At 40.4% G+C, this 16123-nt stretch overlaps 1 protein-coding gene across 1 annotated transcript in view; it reads right to left on the reverse strand.

Annotated features, from left to right (window-relative positions):
• LOC128357310 (ERC protein 2-like) overlaps nt 1-16123 on the reverse strand; it is a 114636-nt gene that overhangs the window by 88946 nt on the left and 9567 nt on the right. The window contains 3 exon segments of the mRNA XM_053317636.1: nt 6973-7140; nt 9907-10062; nt 11433-11477. Of these exon segments, the coding sequence (XP_053173611.1) occupies nt 6973-7140; nt 9907-10062; nt 11433-11477 (369 nt within the window).

Genomic DNA, 16123 nt, shown 5'->3' on the forward strand with positions numbered 1-16123 from the left:
TGCCACTGAAAAAAAAGGACATGAAGAAAAAATAAAAGATTGTAATTTTTTTTTTAATGCCGTTGTTTTATTTTTCAGTGGAACTTATTTTTCTATGCCAAAATTTAACTGTTCTGGCCCAATAACGATCTTCCAATAGACCTTCATGTGGTATAAATCACCACAAAAATGACATTTACCTTAGATGTCCTCAGACTTAACGTATCATTTGAGCTGAAGTATGCAGTATGTGTATTTACATGGTAACACTAATGTGCATACTGTAATGTGTATATGCATACTGTCACACGTGTGTTTGTCTATCCCTTCGGTCGTGCACATATTTACCTCGTTCCCTGTGTAAACCATTAAAAGTCTCATCCCCGTTCTGACCCCTATAACTCCACTTTATGGCTTTTCCACATGGCCTCTGAAGAACTCGCGGGGGCTTTATGTTGGACCGTACCATGTTTGCTCTGAGGGGCCCCAATGCTTTGCTGCTCACAATGCATCCCAAACCGCACCACCCCAAGAACCCAGGAGCATGCTGTTGGGCCAGAGAATGGTGACCATGGTCAGTCAAGTTCAAATGAGGTTGTATCGTATCTGGTCTTCAAAAGTTGGGACCAGGTCCCATTGAATAGACCCATCACTAAAGGTCCAGGGTTTGAATGTGAAGTTTTAGGAATCAGATTACAGGACCTATTTTCTAGTTGCTTATGCAAACCTACTTGCTGTCTTCTTAAATCATCAGGTTGTCACCTACATTTAACGCGTCATACACCCTTCGTTGAAGCTGTTTTCAACAGAGAGGAGATGAGAATGGACAAAGGAGATGAAAACTGGGGGAGTGAAGACAGATGGAGGCAGATATTATGAGGGGGGAAAAATCTGGACAGAGGGAGCAAAAGAGAATGAGGCAGAAAGAAAGACAGAGAGTGAACAAAGCAGGGGGAGAGTTCAGGGTGGAGTGTAACCAGGTTCAGACCACATCTTTTCTCCGGCTCACTACCTATATGGGCCATCAATCAGCAAAGAAGACAAGGAAAGATCAACAAAAATAGTCCAGCAGGGACCACAGCAGACCGTACCTTCACATCGCTCACTGAAAAAAGTCCACAGCCTTCTAAAGCCATCAAGTAACTCAATTCTCTCACTTCTCACTTCCTCCTGTCACTCATCTATCCTTGATTCTTCCCCTCTCCCAGTCCAGTTTCATTTTTATTTTGCTCTTGTTTTCCCTATTCATTGCCGTTGCTATGGTTGATGTTAGCAAGTAATTTTTGAATCATTTATGTCGTCTTCAAATCATTACAGCCCAATCTCAATCAAAACTCAATTGAGGTCCTCTAGCTAGCTCATATACTGCGAACGCTGGTGATGAAAGAGAACAAAAGATATTTGAGGTCACATCTGAGCAAGTTTAGTTGAAACATCACAGTGTGTTCTCTGTAGACATGTTGCCACATTGCAAAACGTGCTGCTACTAACGTTTCTGCTGGCATCAAGGGAGGAACAAAATATCAAATGTTCCATCATTATTTATGTGCCTGATTCAGACTTTGACTTAAACACCCTAGGTCTGGATTTCCCCTGTCTGGGTAAGTGGCCACCTGCCAAATGCGCATCTCAAATGATGAATATGTAAATCAAAGCATGCTGACTTTCACGAAATGAAATATCTGCCAAAGATATCAAATATAATATGATTTGTTGCATCAAAAAATTGAAGGTAATAACTTAAATTACCACTAAAGAAGACAGCAAAGGCAGATCACACAAAACACTCATTGTTTCAAGTACCTCCACATAAATCTCTGAAGTACCTTTTATAACCCATGAGCCACAACACAAAGGCCCATTTTTTGCTGTAAGTGGGGTGAAGGATCCAACACAGATAGCAGGAGAGGTGCTGGGGCGTATCACACAGTATTATAAAACATAAAACATATGTAGATTTTGCGCGTCATATCAATGATATAATGTCACTGTGTGGATCATTAACCTTGTTGCAGTGTGCTCCCTGGTTATAGTTTGTATGGAAGCACATAGTTTGTATATGTATAGCCTAATGATGGTAAAAGTAAAACTGGTAACTACAAAAATAAACCATTATTATTATTTATCTTTTATTTATTGTTCCAACAGCTCAGGTCGACTGAACAACAGAAAATACCTCTTTTTGTGTAGCATACATGTTTATGTTATTTTGTCAAAGCTATCAGACATTACACTACTTCAGAGAGCACTGAGTGGTCAGAGCACTTTACTTATTATTTAAAAACATATTGGTTCATCTATTGAACAATACATTACATTGACACAGACTGGTGTTCATTGCTTATGGGAATGTCATTCATGGTTTATCATCTCTAGAAGTGTATGATTCAACTTGTTTGTTTTTTAAGTAAGGAAAACAAAATTGCAATTATTGATTACATCGAATCGCAATACTTGTAGGATCGCAATTATCGAGAATTGTGATACAAATCGAATCGGCACCTTAGAATCGCGATACAATCGAATCGTGACCAAAGCATATCGTCCCACCCCTAATTATCATCATTTACTTACTTTAATACAATAACTTGTGATTGTCTTATGGGAAATTTACCATACAATGCAGCCACACAACACCCTCTTCTATAAATATTGGTGTTCATATTAGATCATTTTAGGCCTGTATGACTATGGAAACAGACAGTACGGGGAGCTGGGAAGAAATCTACTTTGAGTTGCAGTTATAGACAATTGTTGGTTTTTGGAGGAGGTTATTAGAAAGTAAAAACACTGTGCAGCCATTTGTTGTATAACTCTGGAGTGTATGCATTACTGTGGATTTTCCAGGTAAAGCTCAATACTAAATGAATGTGGTTCGTCTTATCTCTGGCTCATGGAAAAGTATCATACTGTATGAAAACCAAAATTACAGACAGGCTGTGCTTAACGTGATGGTCAGCTCCTCCAGGATTTTCAAGGTCACAGGAAAATATAAAGGCCTGAATGGGTATCAGAGGGTCTATAAGTTTTTCTATGAAAACTGCCTGGGAGTCAAGTATCATAATTAGTTTGAACGTAAGATTGTAAGGGCAAGATTAGGTGCCTTCTTGAAGAATCTTCCGCCTTTTCAAAATAATTTATGTGAACTTCATTCCTGCCAAATGCTATTGATTTATCATGACTGTTATGTTTTGGGGGATTTTTTTTCACTCCATATCATGCAACCATTGTCTTGAGTTAATAAAATCTGAACTTGAAGGAATGTTACTTTGATCTGTAATCTTAAATCGGATCAGTGTACACTCTGGACCTCAGCGTGACATAGAAACCAAGTGTGACAAAGAACAGATGATTCAAACAAACAGGATGTTTTCATAAAATCAATTTGTGTGAAAGCACTGTTTACACGCAAATAGTAACAGGGTCCCATCATGAAATGATTGTCACTCACAAATTGTCTTTCAGGGCTCTGGCTTGCTCATCCATGGGTCATATGTATGGAACTTGTTTTGATGAGAAAAATGACAAAGAAATTATCTCAACTTATAAATAGCTGCTTAAATGTTGCAAGTTGGGGGAAATTGGCATTATACAGTACCCATAAGTATTGACAGAGTATGATTTGACCTCTTTTAGTACAAATTTCATTTTCAAAATTAGGTTCTCAAAGTAAAAGAAAAAGCCTCTGCAAACTGCTTTCCACTTGGGTTGTGGCTTGTTACTGTCTCTGGCTGGTTAAATATGCAGGAAGGTCTGATAGGTTACCTGATCTGCTGGAGTATAGTTACAGTCCTGCATTGTCCTGACTGCGGCAGCAAAGACACATACACCTACTGTATTAAAGGGTTAAGTTTCCACAGACATGGGCAGTGAACTCACAATGCTCACACACAAGCGCACACTCATTATTTTCCACATTTTCGGTTATCTGGAGACGGATTCAATCACACCCATTTGGAAGCTGTCCTTAACTTTGACTGACAAAAAAATACACTTCCATTTTCTCATTCCCTTGTTCACAGTGCCTGCTCTGTTCGGTGGCCATTCCCTTCTCAGCCCCATCCTGATGTGGATTGTTTTTAGAGACAAGTGTCTGTGAGATGATGATGCTGGTCTGGGAGGCATGTAGGAGTGGATTACTGTTTCTTTGTGCCTTTGTGTACCAATCACTGTCATTCATGATGAGACCCACCTGGCACACACACACACACACACATACAATACATGGGAATGGGCATGATGGGCCAATAGTCATAAGTGAGACAAAACGGAAATGTGAGGCAGTTGAGGAATTTTAATTGAGATGCGGGAAATCTGAAACAAACTGCTGAAGGGAGATGAAGTAATAATGTGAGTGAATGGAAGGAATGAGGTGAGAAGGGAGATCCTGTGAGAATGGCTGAGCTCTCTATCCAAATGATTGACAGACAGTAGGGGAATGCAGGGCAAAGCTGGCCTCAAATGCCCTAAATAGCTCATCCTCTGGTTTGCCCACTTAGACAAGGAAACCCTACCCTCTGTCAAGCAGAGGAAAAGGCCATTTCAATAGCAGGAAAAGGCTTCTAATGACTGGTGATGAGAGTTGAGCAATCATCTCTGACAGTGTATGTGTTTTTTTGTGTGTTTATATGAGTGTGTGTGTTTGTGGTGATCAAGACTGTCAGATCTGATTACAGTCCGGCTGCCTGTGGGAAGTGAGAAAAGGGCAGGCTAGAAAGCATAGAGATGTCTCCCGTGTAGGGAGCATTATAATCAATTATCTATCATTGCCTTGTCATGTACCTACACGTTGATGCATAAACATACACACACAAACTGACATAAACATATACGCACACCCTTGTCCACTTATGGGCTTAATTTTCATTTCAACTTTGGGAGAGACATTTACTGGAACAGTCCAACTACTACAATTATAGTCTTCACCAGCAAAAATAATATGTTTTAATGCTATAATGTTTATGTGTGTAATACATTGCGTAAACTACTTTATGTGTAATCCTTTGAAACTTAAAATGACATCCTGACCTGGACAGTATTCAGAATTATATTCATAGAGGGGTATGTTAGCTTCAGTTGTGATTTACATGATGATCATAATGATTAAGTTGTGTACATATATAAAAAGTATCTAGACCCTGTACTCTGTGAATTTGAAAATGAATCAGATTAAATTGGCTTTCTTAATATATTACGATCAATTCAGTGAGGAACACTCTTGTCACAGATTAAACCATTTATTGCAACAAATGGTAATACAGTTTTACTTGGAGTTGAAGGCTCCACTCTAAGATGCTCCCTGGATTAGCCAGCAGCATGCTGAGCTAAAAACAGGGAGCACAATGCAAGACCCCCTTGGAGTGGGGCCGAAAGAAAGATATGAATTGCAGATTGATCCTAGAGCCATGATGGGACCCTGAACCAGAAAGGTGGAGGCTGGTGTGGTGGAGGCAAGCTTTGCCAGCAGCAGTGTGAGCAATGGTGAAGCTAGTTCAGTGTAGGTGGGACACTTACACACACAATATGACTGCCAGTAGGTGTGTTGTTGTCATAATACCAGTATAAATGTTATTGTAATAAAAGAGTTGTCATATTGCCATTTACAGTATTGTAATGTGTTAACATATGACTAGGTACAGAAGCAACACACATGGCTGAAAGTGGATGCAACTTTGCTTCTGTCTTCACTGTGAAAGAGTCAGTTGTTTGAACTTTGATAACACATTAACCACTTAGAGATAAGGAGCACAAGCTAAGCTCAGTAGTGACATGTTTCAGCAAGTCAAATGTATAAATAACTGATTGAAATGTATCACTTATACTGGTATGCTGAGGTCTCCATGTGTAAACAATGGAGATGTAGAATTTTAGAGAACTAGAGATTAAAGGTTGTTCACTTTCTCACTCACTTAATAGAGTTAGTTGGGCATCGTTAGACATCGTTAATATCGGTAATTAAAATTACTGAGGGTGAAATGTCTCCTGGTCTACCCATAAAATTATACCTATGGTGAAAAGGTCACACAAGCATACACACATATTTCTTTATATTCCATTTCAGTAGGACACACAAACAAAAACATGTACTCATACAAAACCACCCACTGAAAAGCAATTCCTTTAAGTATGATGTATTCAGCTTACTGCGAGGGCCAAAATTCCTTGCACATGTATGGACAATTAGGCCTAATTTTGGCCCAAATTGCTTCCTGTAATGATGAGTGGACATAGTTAGCAGGCTGCTCTCAAATGCCGAACACAAAGAGATCTAAAGTATCAGTTCCAAGTCTAGAGAGTGATGTAGAAAAATGCTAAATTCTCCCCGACCGCCTCGCCTCCCCACACACATAGACACCTCCATCTCTCCACATACACCCGCCTCCATCCCTCACAGCAGTGATAAAATCATTAGAGCCAGGGAGTTTAGAAACTTCAAAGAAAGAAAAGCTGCCAGCTTTCTACAGCCTTCTGACTAAATGACCCGCCCACACGTACAGGCCCACTGGTGGACTAAAGGAGCCACACGCATTTTTTACACCCACCTCAATGCCCATTAGAAAAACAGAAAGAGAAGAAACCAAGGCAGCAAAAGACAGGATTATTTATGTATGGTTAGGATGACCACACATTGTTTTCAGGACCAGTGCACATTGATTGGCATCAGTGTTAATGTGCTATCAAAAACTGTATCTTAAATCAAAGCCAGTGAGGTGAATATAAAAGCAAGAAAGAAGACATGTACAGTAAGATGAGCATAACAGGAAACATACAAAAAGTGCAATTATACATCAATCCTTGTAATTCCACAGAAAACTGCCTTCACATATTATGTCCCTCACCACTGTTACTATTGTAGCCATGTACAGAAATCTTTACTTTGAGACAGCCTCATTTGTCTGTCACTGTGTGTTTTCCCCGGAAGCTTGAGTAGCTCAATGCATCTTGGTGAAAGTTTGCATCTGTATGGGTGTATTTGTGAGTGTGTGTACTGACCTCTGTCTGCAGTGTATTGGCGCGTTGCTCCTTTGCGTTGAGAGACTCCTTCAATACCTCGATGTGTTGCTTGCAGTCCGAGTTCTGATTGGTCAGTGTTTCTAGTTTGGTTTGCAGGGCCTGCATCTCTGACTCCTTCCTGTTCAGCTCCTGCTTCAGCTGCTCTATCTGGCAATCATAACACAAACGCACACATACATGTTTGTTATGAAAACCTTTTAGTCATCTTTGAGTGAACTGATACACTTGCAGATAAGAACAACTGAAAAATGTGTTTTTTCTTCTCAAGCAAACACATGCATGCACACAACACGTACACACTCAAAGAAATATTGTTGGTTTTACTTGTGCATGCTGTACACATGATTTTAGACATAAAAGCAAATACCCTTCAATATGTGTACTATGACACAGATTTACTATGAAAGGCAGGCACACACCTCTTCTTCAGTTAGGTGACAAGATTCAGTACATCTTACTGAATCTGACCAGTTTCCTCTCTTTTTTATTAATTAACTAAACTTTCAGAACTTTCAGCACAAGTGTTTTGACAGCATACATTCTTTTGGATGCATGCTTAGGCGCACTCTATAATATAGGAATGGGCAATACAGGCAAACTACCATGTGATTTTAAATGCTTTCACAGCATTCAAAAATTACATAATGTAGTAAAAAGTCAAATACTGAATTGTTTTTACTATAATAAACTATTGGGGGAAGGAGAGTCTGACATATTTAACATTTCATGCTGTGACACATTTTGGCAAAATTTAACTTGTTATAACTCATTTAGACATGACATTGTAAACTATAATATATCAATATGTTAATTGTGTCATGATACATTTATTTGGAGAGATGGTACATGATGATATTGAATTATTACCCAGTCTTACATTATCAGCTCTCACTCAGGGGATTGTAGGGTCTACTGTCCACTCCATGGATACACCAAGCAAAATAGCCAAAGGGTGAAACACTACATGCAGACAGAGTTATGGGAAGCAAAAGTGCACTCACATAGCTGACAGATTACAGATTGTTTTAAGGAGGCAATATAGAGCATGTCAGAAAACCCACAAAGGAAATCAAATGCACTAACAGAGGGAGGTTTCTATGCTGAGGCTAGCTACTGGTGCCAAAAATGCACAAAGCTGATTCGAAGAGAGATTTCTCTAATTGTGTGAGCAGGGTTGACCTCATAACAGGGGAATTCTGACTGGACCTCAGCTTGGCCAATCAATCTCTGGTCACAGAGTGAAAGGGAACAAGAGAGCAGGGAGAAGAGGGGCAGAGTAATAGGAGACAAGGGGTCAAAAGGTGAGGAGGAGTCAAAAAAGTATTCAGTGTTGACATGATGAGAAGGGTGACAATGGTGAGAGGATGGAAAGATATGGAGAAAAAGAAGTTAGGGAATGGGTAAGGAGAGGACTAGAAATAATATGATGAGGAGAAAGATCATTATGAATAAGAAAAGTGAACAAGCAGTTCAAATTCAGACTAATGAAAGGGGTACTTCTGCTTGTTTTGTGATCCAGGGCTGTTGGGTGGAGAGTAGGAAGGTGGGAGCTGGTCTGATGGAAGACACACATGGTGACAAGGCCTGCTCCTACAAAGACACAAAGACAAGAAGACAGCACAGCGAGCCACTACACTGTGACATACAGCCAGCTGGTGAAACCTAAAGTTTCCCAGCATATTCAACCACGCTCCTCCAGAGAGCAGAGGCCTCTGAATGTTATGCTTGGCAAGGTTTTACAAGACAAGATTATCTGAAAAAATAAATTCACCTGCTCTAATGCCCACTTATCATATTTAAACAAACTGTCATGTTCTCAGAAGCCACTTTCTGGTGTTCGAGTTGATCAAAGCCCAGAGTGGAAACCAAAGAGGACAGGGATGCTGTCCTCTCTGGTTTCTCTGATCACTGTCTCACCTCAACACCAGCCACCACCACTACTGAAAGGCCAGGACCCTAAGCACTTCAAGGATATAGAATGAATCTGTGTGCATGGTGTGTTTCTGTGTTTCTGTGTGACTGTATGCAGAAAGATGAGACATGGGAGAGCGAGTCGGGGCCATCACTGTGATGTATATCATCCCAGGTCAGTACAAGTGAGGAGAGAGCTTTCCTCTGTCACTGTAAGCTCACACTCATCTGTCAGGGCCCCATTCATAAAAAAACATCTCTTTTATGATTGCATCAGGAACTTCCTCAATGCAATGACAAACGGGACCTACAAAGAGCACCATTAATGAACCAAAGAGAAAAACTGTTTCACATGAAGCACTTCTCATCAGCCTCAGCCATCATGGAAACTCAGCTAGAAAATATCTGTAACCTTAAACTACATTTTTCAATGTGGGTCTTGCATTTTTGTTCATTGTGTGTATGTGTGTGTGTGTGTCAGTCTGTGCACTGGTGTACACGTGCCAATGGATAAATCAGTAAGATTGGTTCTAAGGCATGCTTTTCTTCTACTAACGCAAGGTAGGACAGTAAACAGACACATTGCACTGTGAGTTGATATAGTGCTTGAGTTAGCTCCCTCAGAATATTCAGCAGTAAGGAGAGCAACGCAATGCTCAGTCATCACTCAGGTAAGGTGGATAAGGAACACAATAACATCATAGGAAAGCAAGAAAACCTTTTAAATGTCTGGAATAACAGGCAAACTAAATATAAAAGAACACATTTAGAAGCGTAGGAGTCCTTGGTATCCATGCAACACAGGAGCTTAAGAACCTCAAAAACAGCCAACATACTGTAATATTCAGTTTGGCATTAAAATCTCAATATATATTTAGATCCACATGAGCATGCAATGGAGACAAGAGACATGCATATTACAGTTTCAGTTGTTATTGACTGACATGCATCACTCAGGTTATGCAATGTGGCGTGGTCTCAGGTAGCATGCAGAGGCACTACCTTAGTCTTCATGAATTTAGAATGGCTCTTGTAGACTTCCACCTGCTTGAGCTCATCTTGCCTGTCGTCAGAGTGCAGCAGGCCGCTGGTCTTTAACATCTGGACCTCATCCTCTAAGTCTCGGATGTTTCTCTCCAGGGAAGAGATCTTGGTGTCCTGCACCAGCAACAATAGCCAGGCAAAAAAATAAGACTTGAGTTTTGGATTTTAATATGGGCGTACCTGTCTTACATGTTTTGACTAAAAAATGATTTGTGTATCTAGTGATCTATTAACTATTTATCCAAAGAAATATGCACAAGAGTCCAAATACAAGAAGAGATGAGGTTGAAAAAATGTTGTTGATCTGAAAAAGAATATTGACCTTGTTCTTTTTACTTATAGTTGTCAAGGAATGCCGTGCATTAAATAGCTGAGACAGGCATCAATTCAAGGAGGTTGTACAAAAGATAACTGACAGCTATATGACTAACTATATGAGATTTATAAAAACTGAAGGTGATTTGAGACAGTGATTGAACTTTCAACTAGCAACAAAATATCCATTGCAATATGGAAATATGAAAAACACAAGATCACACAACAGCACTCCACAGCATATTCAGAAAAGACCTCATGGAATTCTGTATCTATATTATTAATGTATAGCCCAGTGTTTGACTAGAAAGCATGGAAAAACAGAGGCAATATCTAGGCAAGCAACTGTGCACAGCCAAGATGTTTTCCTATGCAGTATCTATGAGGGAATGGAAGGGTCTGTCATAGACAGGTCCTGAGGTTGTTTGGCTGCATGAGTTCAGACATACGTTAAATGCTAAACCTTGGAACAGAAGAGAAAGGTAATTGAATAAATGGAAGCAGATTGCATGATGCCATCAGCACAAACCACAGGCAACATGTAAGCATCTGACCTCTATTACATCCTCTGACATCAGCCCTGCCTAGAACACAGTGCTTCATGTACCATCCTGAACATATAATGTACAATCAATCACACAGGCAAAGAGTATATGCAAGGATGTTGATTTTTCTTGTTGACTCCAAAAACAGTCAAGGTGAGACATTCAGGCATCTGGTGGAATAAAGCCACCATACCCAAAGCACACATACACACACATACAATCCAATCCAATACAAAAGGCCCACCCAATGTCTATGCTATTGAATCATTTCCATTACTTCCCTTTGATTTCTGTATGATAATAATTGATTGCTATCTGTTTCCGTTTCAGAAATCTTTCTCAAAAGAGAAAAATATCAACCAGAGGAAGAGAGTAAAGGGAAAACCAAAAGAAAACACAGAGTAAAATCAAAAACCAAATTCCAAACAATATGAATACATAATATTGACATATAATAATAATAATAAAAGCTGCACTTCAAAACCACTGTAACATGAACTACATGACACTGCTGAATTCCAACCCAGGGAGGGATTTATGATAGGGATAGAGGAAAAATGCTGTATATTTGTAGCCCATGTTGAGCTGACAGAAGGATCAAGAGATCAGCACTCATTACTGTACCTGCCAGATAACGTCAGGATCAAAACAGAAAGGGGGGGAGGTGTTCTGTAATCACAAAGCGAAAAATATACACCACTTAGAGACAAGCGGCATCACAGGCAACAAAGACACTGGAACAAACAGTATCAACGTTACATGCTGACAGGACAAAGAACATGCACTATTCTCTCAGTTGTATCGATATTCAATTAGCGAAACAGGAGATAGTTTTATTTATCACCAATGCAGGGAAATATCTTGTCCACATCATCAGCATCACTGTTACTGTTACTGTATCTCTCTGACTTTTTCACTCTCTCACACCTTTCATATGTCTAATCCCTCTGGCAATGTTCGTTTTGCCGTTCCTAATTAATACAGTCAGGTTTTGCATTTAACACACTGTGGGCATCCTAGGCTAGCACATGTGCACTTTGTTAATAGGCAGACAAATCACAAAGTATGTGTGAAAAATAACTGTGGTTTTGCTGTAAAGGAGCCACTTTTGGAACAAGAGTTTGCTGAATGAACACTAAATATGCTTTGTGTGTGGGTGTGCACGCAGACACATGTGGAGTCAACTGCATTTTTCACAGCTCTGATGACTTCAAAGGGCTGAGATGAGAGTGAAAGCTTCCATATGTGACATTTGAAACAAATTGAATAAGTGCTCAACTTTGCATGGGCCAATAACGGACTTTACTTGGGCATGGCTGCCATACAGACATAAGGCAAGAGTTTCTTAAATTGTTTGTGCATGTATGTTTTATGTCCACATTTACAACCAAGCCATATCCTCAACTAGTACTGACATTACAGTAGTGCTCATCAATAATTTGTTGGTATGAAGGTGATATCAAACTAAACTAGAAATCATCCTGTAACTGGAAGAGCAAAGTACACTGCTGAAACAGGATAACAATAGCAGATATCAACTTTTTATCACGTCTACTGCAGCTTTAACCCCCACTGATCCCAAATTAGTTTGACAAATCAACACATTCTCTACAGCTGCTGGTGTTATAAAAAGCAAAAACACTGATATTTATGAAGGTGAGAACTGATACACACACACTCACCCCATGTAGCAAATTATTACCTAAAATGTTGCCTGCTCTTGACAGTTCAAAATTCACAGTAAGTCCTACCTTCATATCTATGACAGTCTGCAGAGCCCTGGTCTTGGCCGGATCGGCCTGGAGCTGGTTCCGTCGATGAAGCTCCTGAGGAGGGACCCGGTAAAAATAAGCCTGGCGGCTCATCATCTTTAACACTCACTAACACCCACGGCTTCAGAGCCACTTAAAACGATACACTGTTGAGTCTGACAAGTCCCAGTTTCTATCCTCTCCTGTCCTTTTTATTACATTGTTAATAAGGATAACTTATATCCTTTGTTGAAAAAATGATGCATTATCCTCTACTATCACTAAGAAAATATTGTTTTTCAAATATACTTTTCCTATTATCTTTAAGCTGGTTCCTGGATTGATGCTCTCCCGAGGACTTCTTACTGTCTCTAACAGCAGACGCTCGTGTCTCTATACTGTGCTCTTCCTTTTTTGTCTTTCTGAGACACAGTCAGCTATAGGTCATATGAATCTGTCTCTATCTGCTATTTCTTATATCTCACTTGTTTTCTGTGTCTCTCTCGCAGATGTCTCTGGCATGCTAAAGCTCTTGCTGAGCAACACCGTCTGCCAGCACATGCGCTCAGTTTCTTCTTCAATAATTAATGGTAGCTCTGACCTACAACCATGCCTACAAAAAAAGCACACACACATTCAAGGTAGTGGGCGCACACACACACACACATTTGGGAAATTAGGCCAAGTCCATTTGAGAGAAAGAACAATATTGCAATTGAAAGAGCTTCAACTACATGGAGCACGAGTCCTGCAATATTTAGAAACATTTCAAATTGATATTTGGACTAACCATTTCCTGGCTACAATATGTTGCACTATTTTGTGTATTAGAAATGCCTTCATTATACTATAATGAAATAGAATATCACCACTTACAAAAGCCTCAGTAATTACTATAGAGCTGTGGGCAAGTTACATTTTACAAATTCACATGTGACATGGCCTACTTTCAGCAACACCTATCAAACATACCCATGGAAAAGATTATTTAAACGGTCAAAAATGTGCAGCTATCCCTTTACTTTGCCTATTCTGCCATTGCTTCATTGGTCTGTATTAGTATTTCCACAACTATCACTGCTGCTGCTGCTTTGTTTCAATCAGCCTCAGCATCACCCAAACATCCACCTGTAGACTCTGAGTCTGGTTGAAAAGAGAAGATACTTTATCTGCTATCATCACTCACCAAAAAACCCTCTCTGTGTCAACAGTGAAAAAAACAGCTCCAGTGGACCTCCTGAATGGTTAACAATGGAAGACTATTGTAATACTAAGAAGCTCCAGGATGACTGTACAGTATGGAGCTGCCTGATTATGTTATAGACTGCTGCTGGAAAGGTAGCAACATGCTCAGTGGAGTTTCTCAGTTCAGCAAGGTTTAAAAATGCAATGGAATGCAAAAGCCCATATTAAATTGGGAGAACCAATTATGGTACACAAAAGGGTTAACACAGACAAGCATGCAAGCACACATGCACTGACTAATGCTTAATATATAGCATCTCTGAGGAAAATGAACAAGTCAGCAGGGGCACTGAAAAATTGTCTCTTTCACTTGTGGGACACAGTTCCAAGTTACAGGTGGATAAAGGGAGAGAGAAAGTGAAATAAAATCAACATCAGTCCGAGGGTGATTTAGTAAGACATACAGGGAGATCATGGCATCAGGTTTCCATGATTTCCCAATGCTCCCATTCTTCCCAGTTTTTCCCAGTGAGTTGAAAACTAGGCTCTTATCCTCTTGTCCATGTCAATTGTGGATAAAGAGGGGATTACTGCTGTCAGAGCATGCCTCCCACAGACTGGCATGCCCACTGCTGCCACAACCCTAATCTTCTATTGACCATAATGTGTTACAGTGAGTGTGTGTGTGCTTGTCTGTCTCTTTGTCTGCCTGTGCACATTTAAGTATTTATCTGTCCCTCTGAGAAAGAGTGTGTATTAATTCCTTATCAATGGTCAAGAGTACAGTTCTCAAAACTGAGTGGGGGAAATTAAGTCATGCAAGAGAGCATGTCATCAAAGACTGTCATCTCTGCTCCACATGTGTCAGAGCACTGAGCATATGGAATGAATAGGATCAAAAGTAACACTATAGCAATAAGTGCTGGCATCCTGAGAGAAGGATACGGTCAAAAAGTTCAATTCTAGCCTGAAGGCAATGGTGTCATGTACACCACGCACAGACAAGAACATGCACAGATCCTACATACACACACACACACACACACACACACACACACACACATACACGCACACACACATTCATCAATCACAATCCCATCCTTTCTCCATCAGTGAGAGAAAAAGGGAGAAAAAAAAGAAACACATTTGCTTGACACAAATGTGAAAATGTGTCTATCAGCTCAATGGCTTAAAAGGGTTGTTTGAAAAGACAAAAGTCTAATCTGAGGGAATCAAAGCTTTGCTGAGAAAAAAGGAGGGGGAAGAGGGGAGGAGGGGGTGAGGAGAAGGTTTGAGGGGTGTAATTTTGTCCCGATAAACTTTTCCGCTCAAACATTCTGGGAGATCAACAGAGCGTGGCGAGTATGTGGTTCCTGGGGTGTGGTGGGGAGAAGGGAGCATTGGTGTGTGTGTGTGTGTGTGTGTGTGTGTGTGTGTGTGTGTGTGTGTGTGTGTGTGTTTGCCGATGGTATTTACAGTGGTCTTCTAATGTTAGTCGAGAGGGGGCTTCATTAGCGGAGGCTGAAAGTAGCCAATCAAGAATGGAGCCCAAAAAAGCCCACCCTTTTACCAATTAACCTAATCAAGGCAGATAGCATATCAGTCTGGGGAGCAAGAAAGAGAGAGTGGGAAATGTGGATGGACAGACAAACATACAATGAGAGACAAGCAGATGAGAAAGGAGAGAGGAGAAGACATAAAAAACTTTGCAACTGATTGGCTGGTGGCACGAGAAAGTGAGCAAAAAGAAAAAGCAGGAAAGGGATTTTAAAAAAGACTGATTTGCTTCCACTTTTAACCATGCTGGTGCTAGAAAGGTTTAAAAAGTTGAATTTCTGAAGTTTTATCAGTGTTTAAGAGAGGGAGGGTGGGTTGCGGGGGGGATAGACATAGAGCGTTTGCCAAAAACAGCAGCAGGACTTCTGAAGCCAGTCATACTATAGAAAAACAGGGGAGCCATACGTGCTTTGCCCTTAACAGTAGAGCAATGCTACATACCCAGTCTTAGGGGCCTTAACTCTATCCAGAGCCCCTGAGGACGACGTCAAATCTGCAGTATGATACATATGAAAGTAGATATGCCATCTCCAAGTAAAAATCTCATAGTGTGTGTGTGTGTGCATGTGTGTGTGCTCGCCCTTGGCAGCAGGTCAGGACTGGGCAGGAACAGACCAGTGGAACGGCTGTTATTATTGGGTCTACAGAGACCTGGCGGCTGGGGAGAGTCGATTAGGCCCAGATTTATGCCTCTCAGCATGTGTGTGTGTGTGTGTGTGTGTGTGTGTGTGTGTGTGTGTGTGTGTGTGTGTGTGTGTGTGTGTGTGTGTGTGTGTATGTGTATGTGTGTGTGTGTGCCATCACACATAACTTAGGGTTAGA

The sequence above is a fragment of the Scomber japonicus genome, chromosome 4, assembly GCF_027409825.1.
Source record: "Scomber japonicus isolate fScoJap1 chromosome 4, fScoJap1.pri, whole genome shotgun sequence".
Classification (NCBI taxonomy): Eukaryota; Metazoa; Chordata; class Actinopteri; order Scombriformes; family Scombridae; genus Scomber; species Scomber japonicus.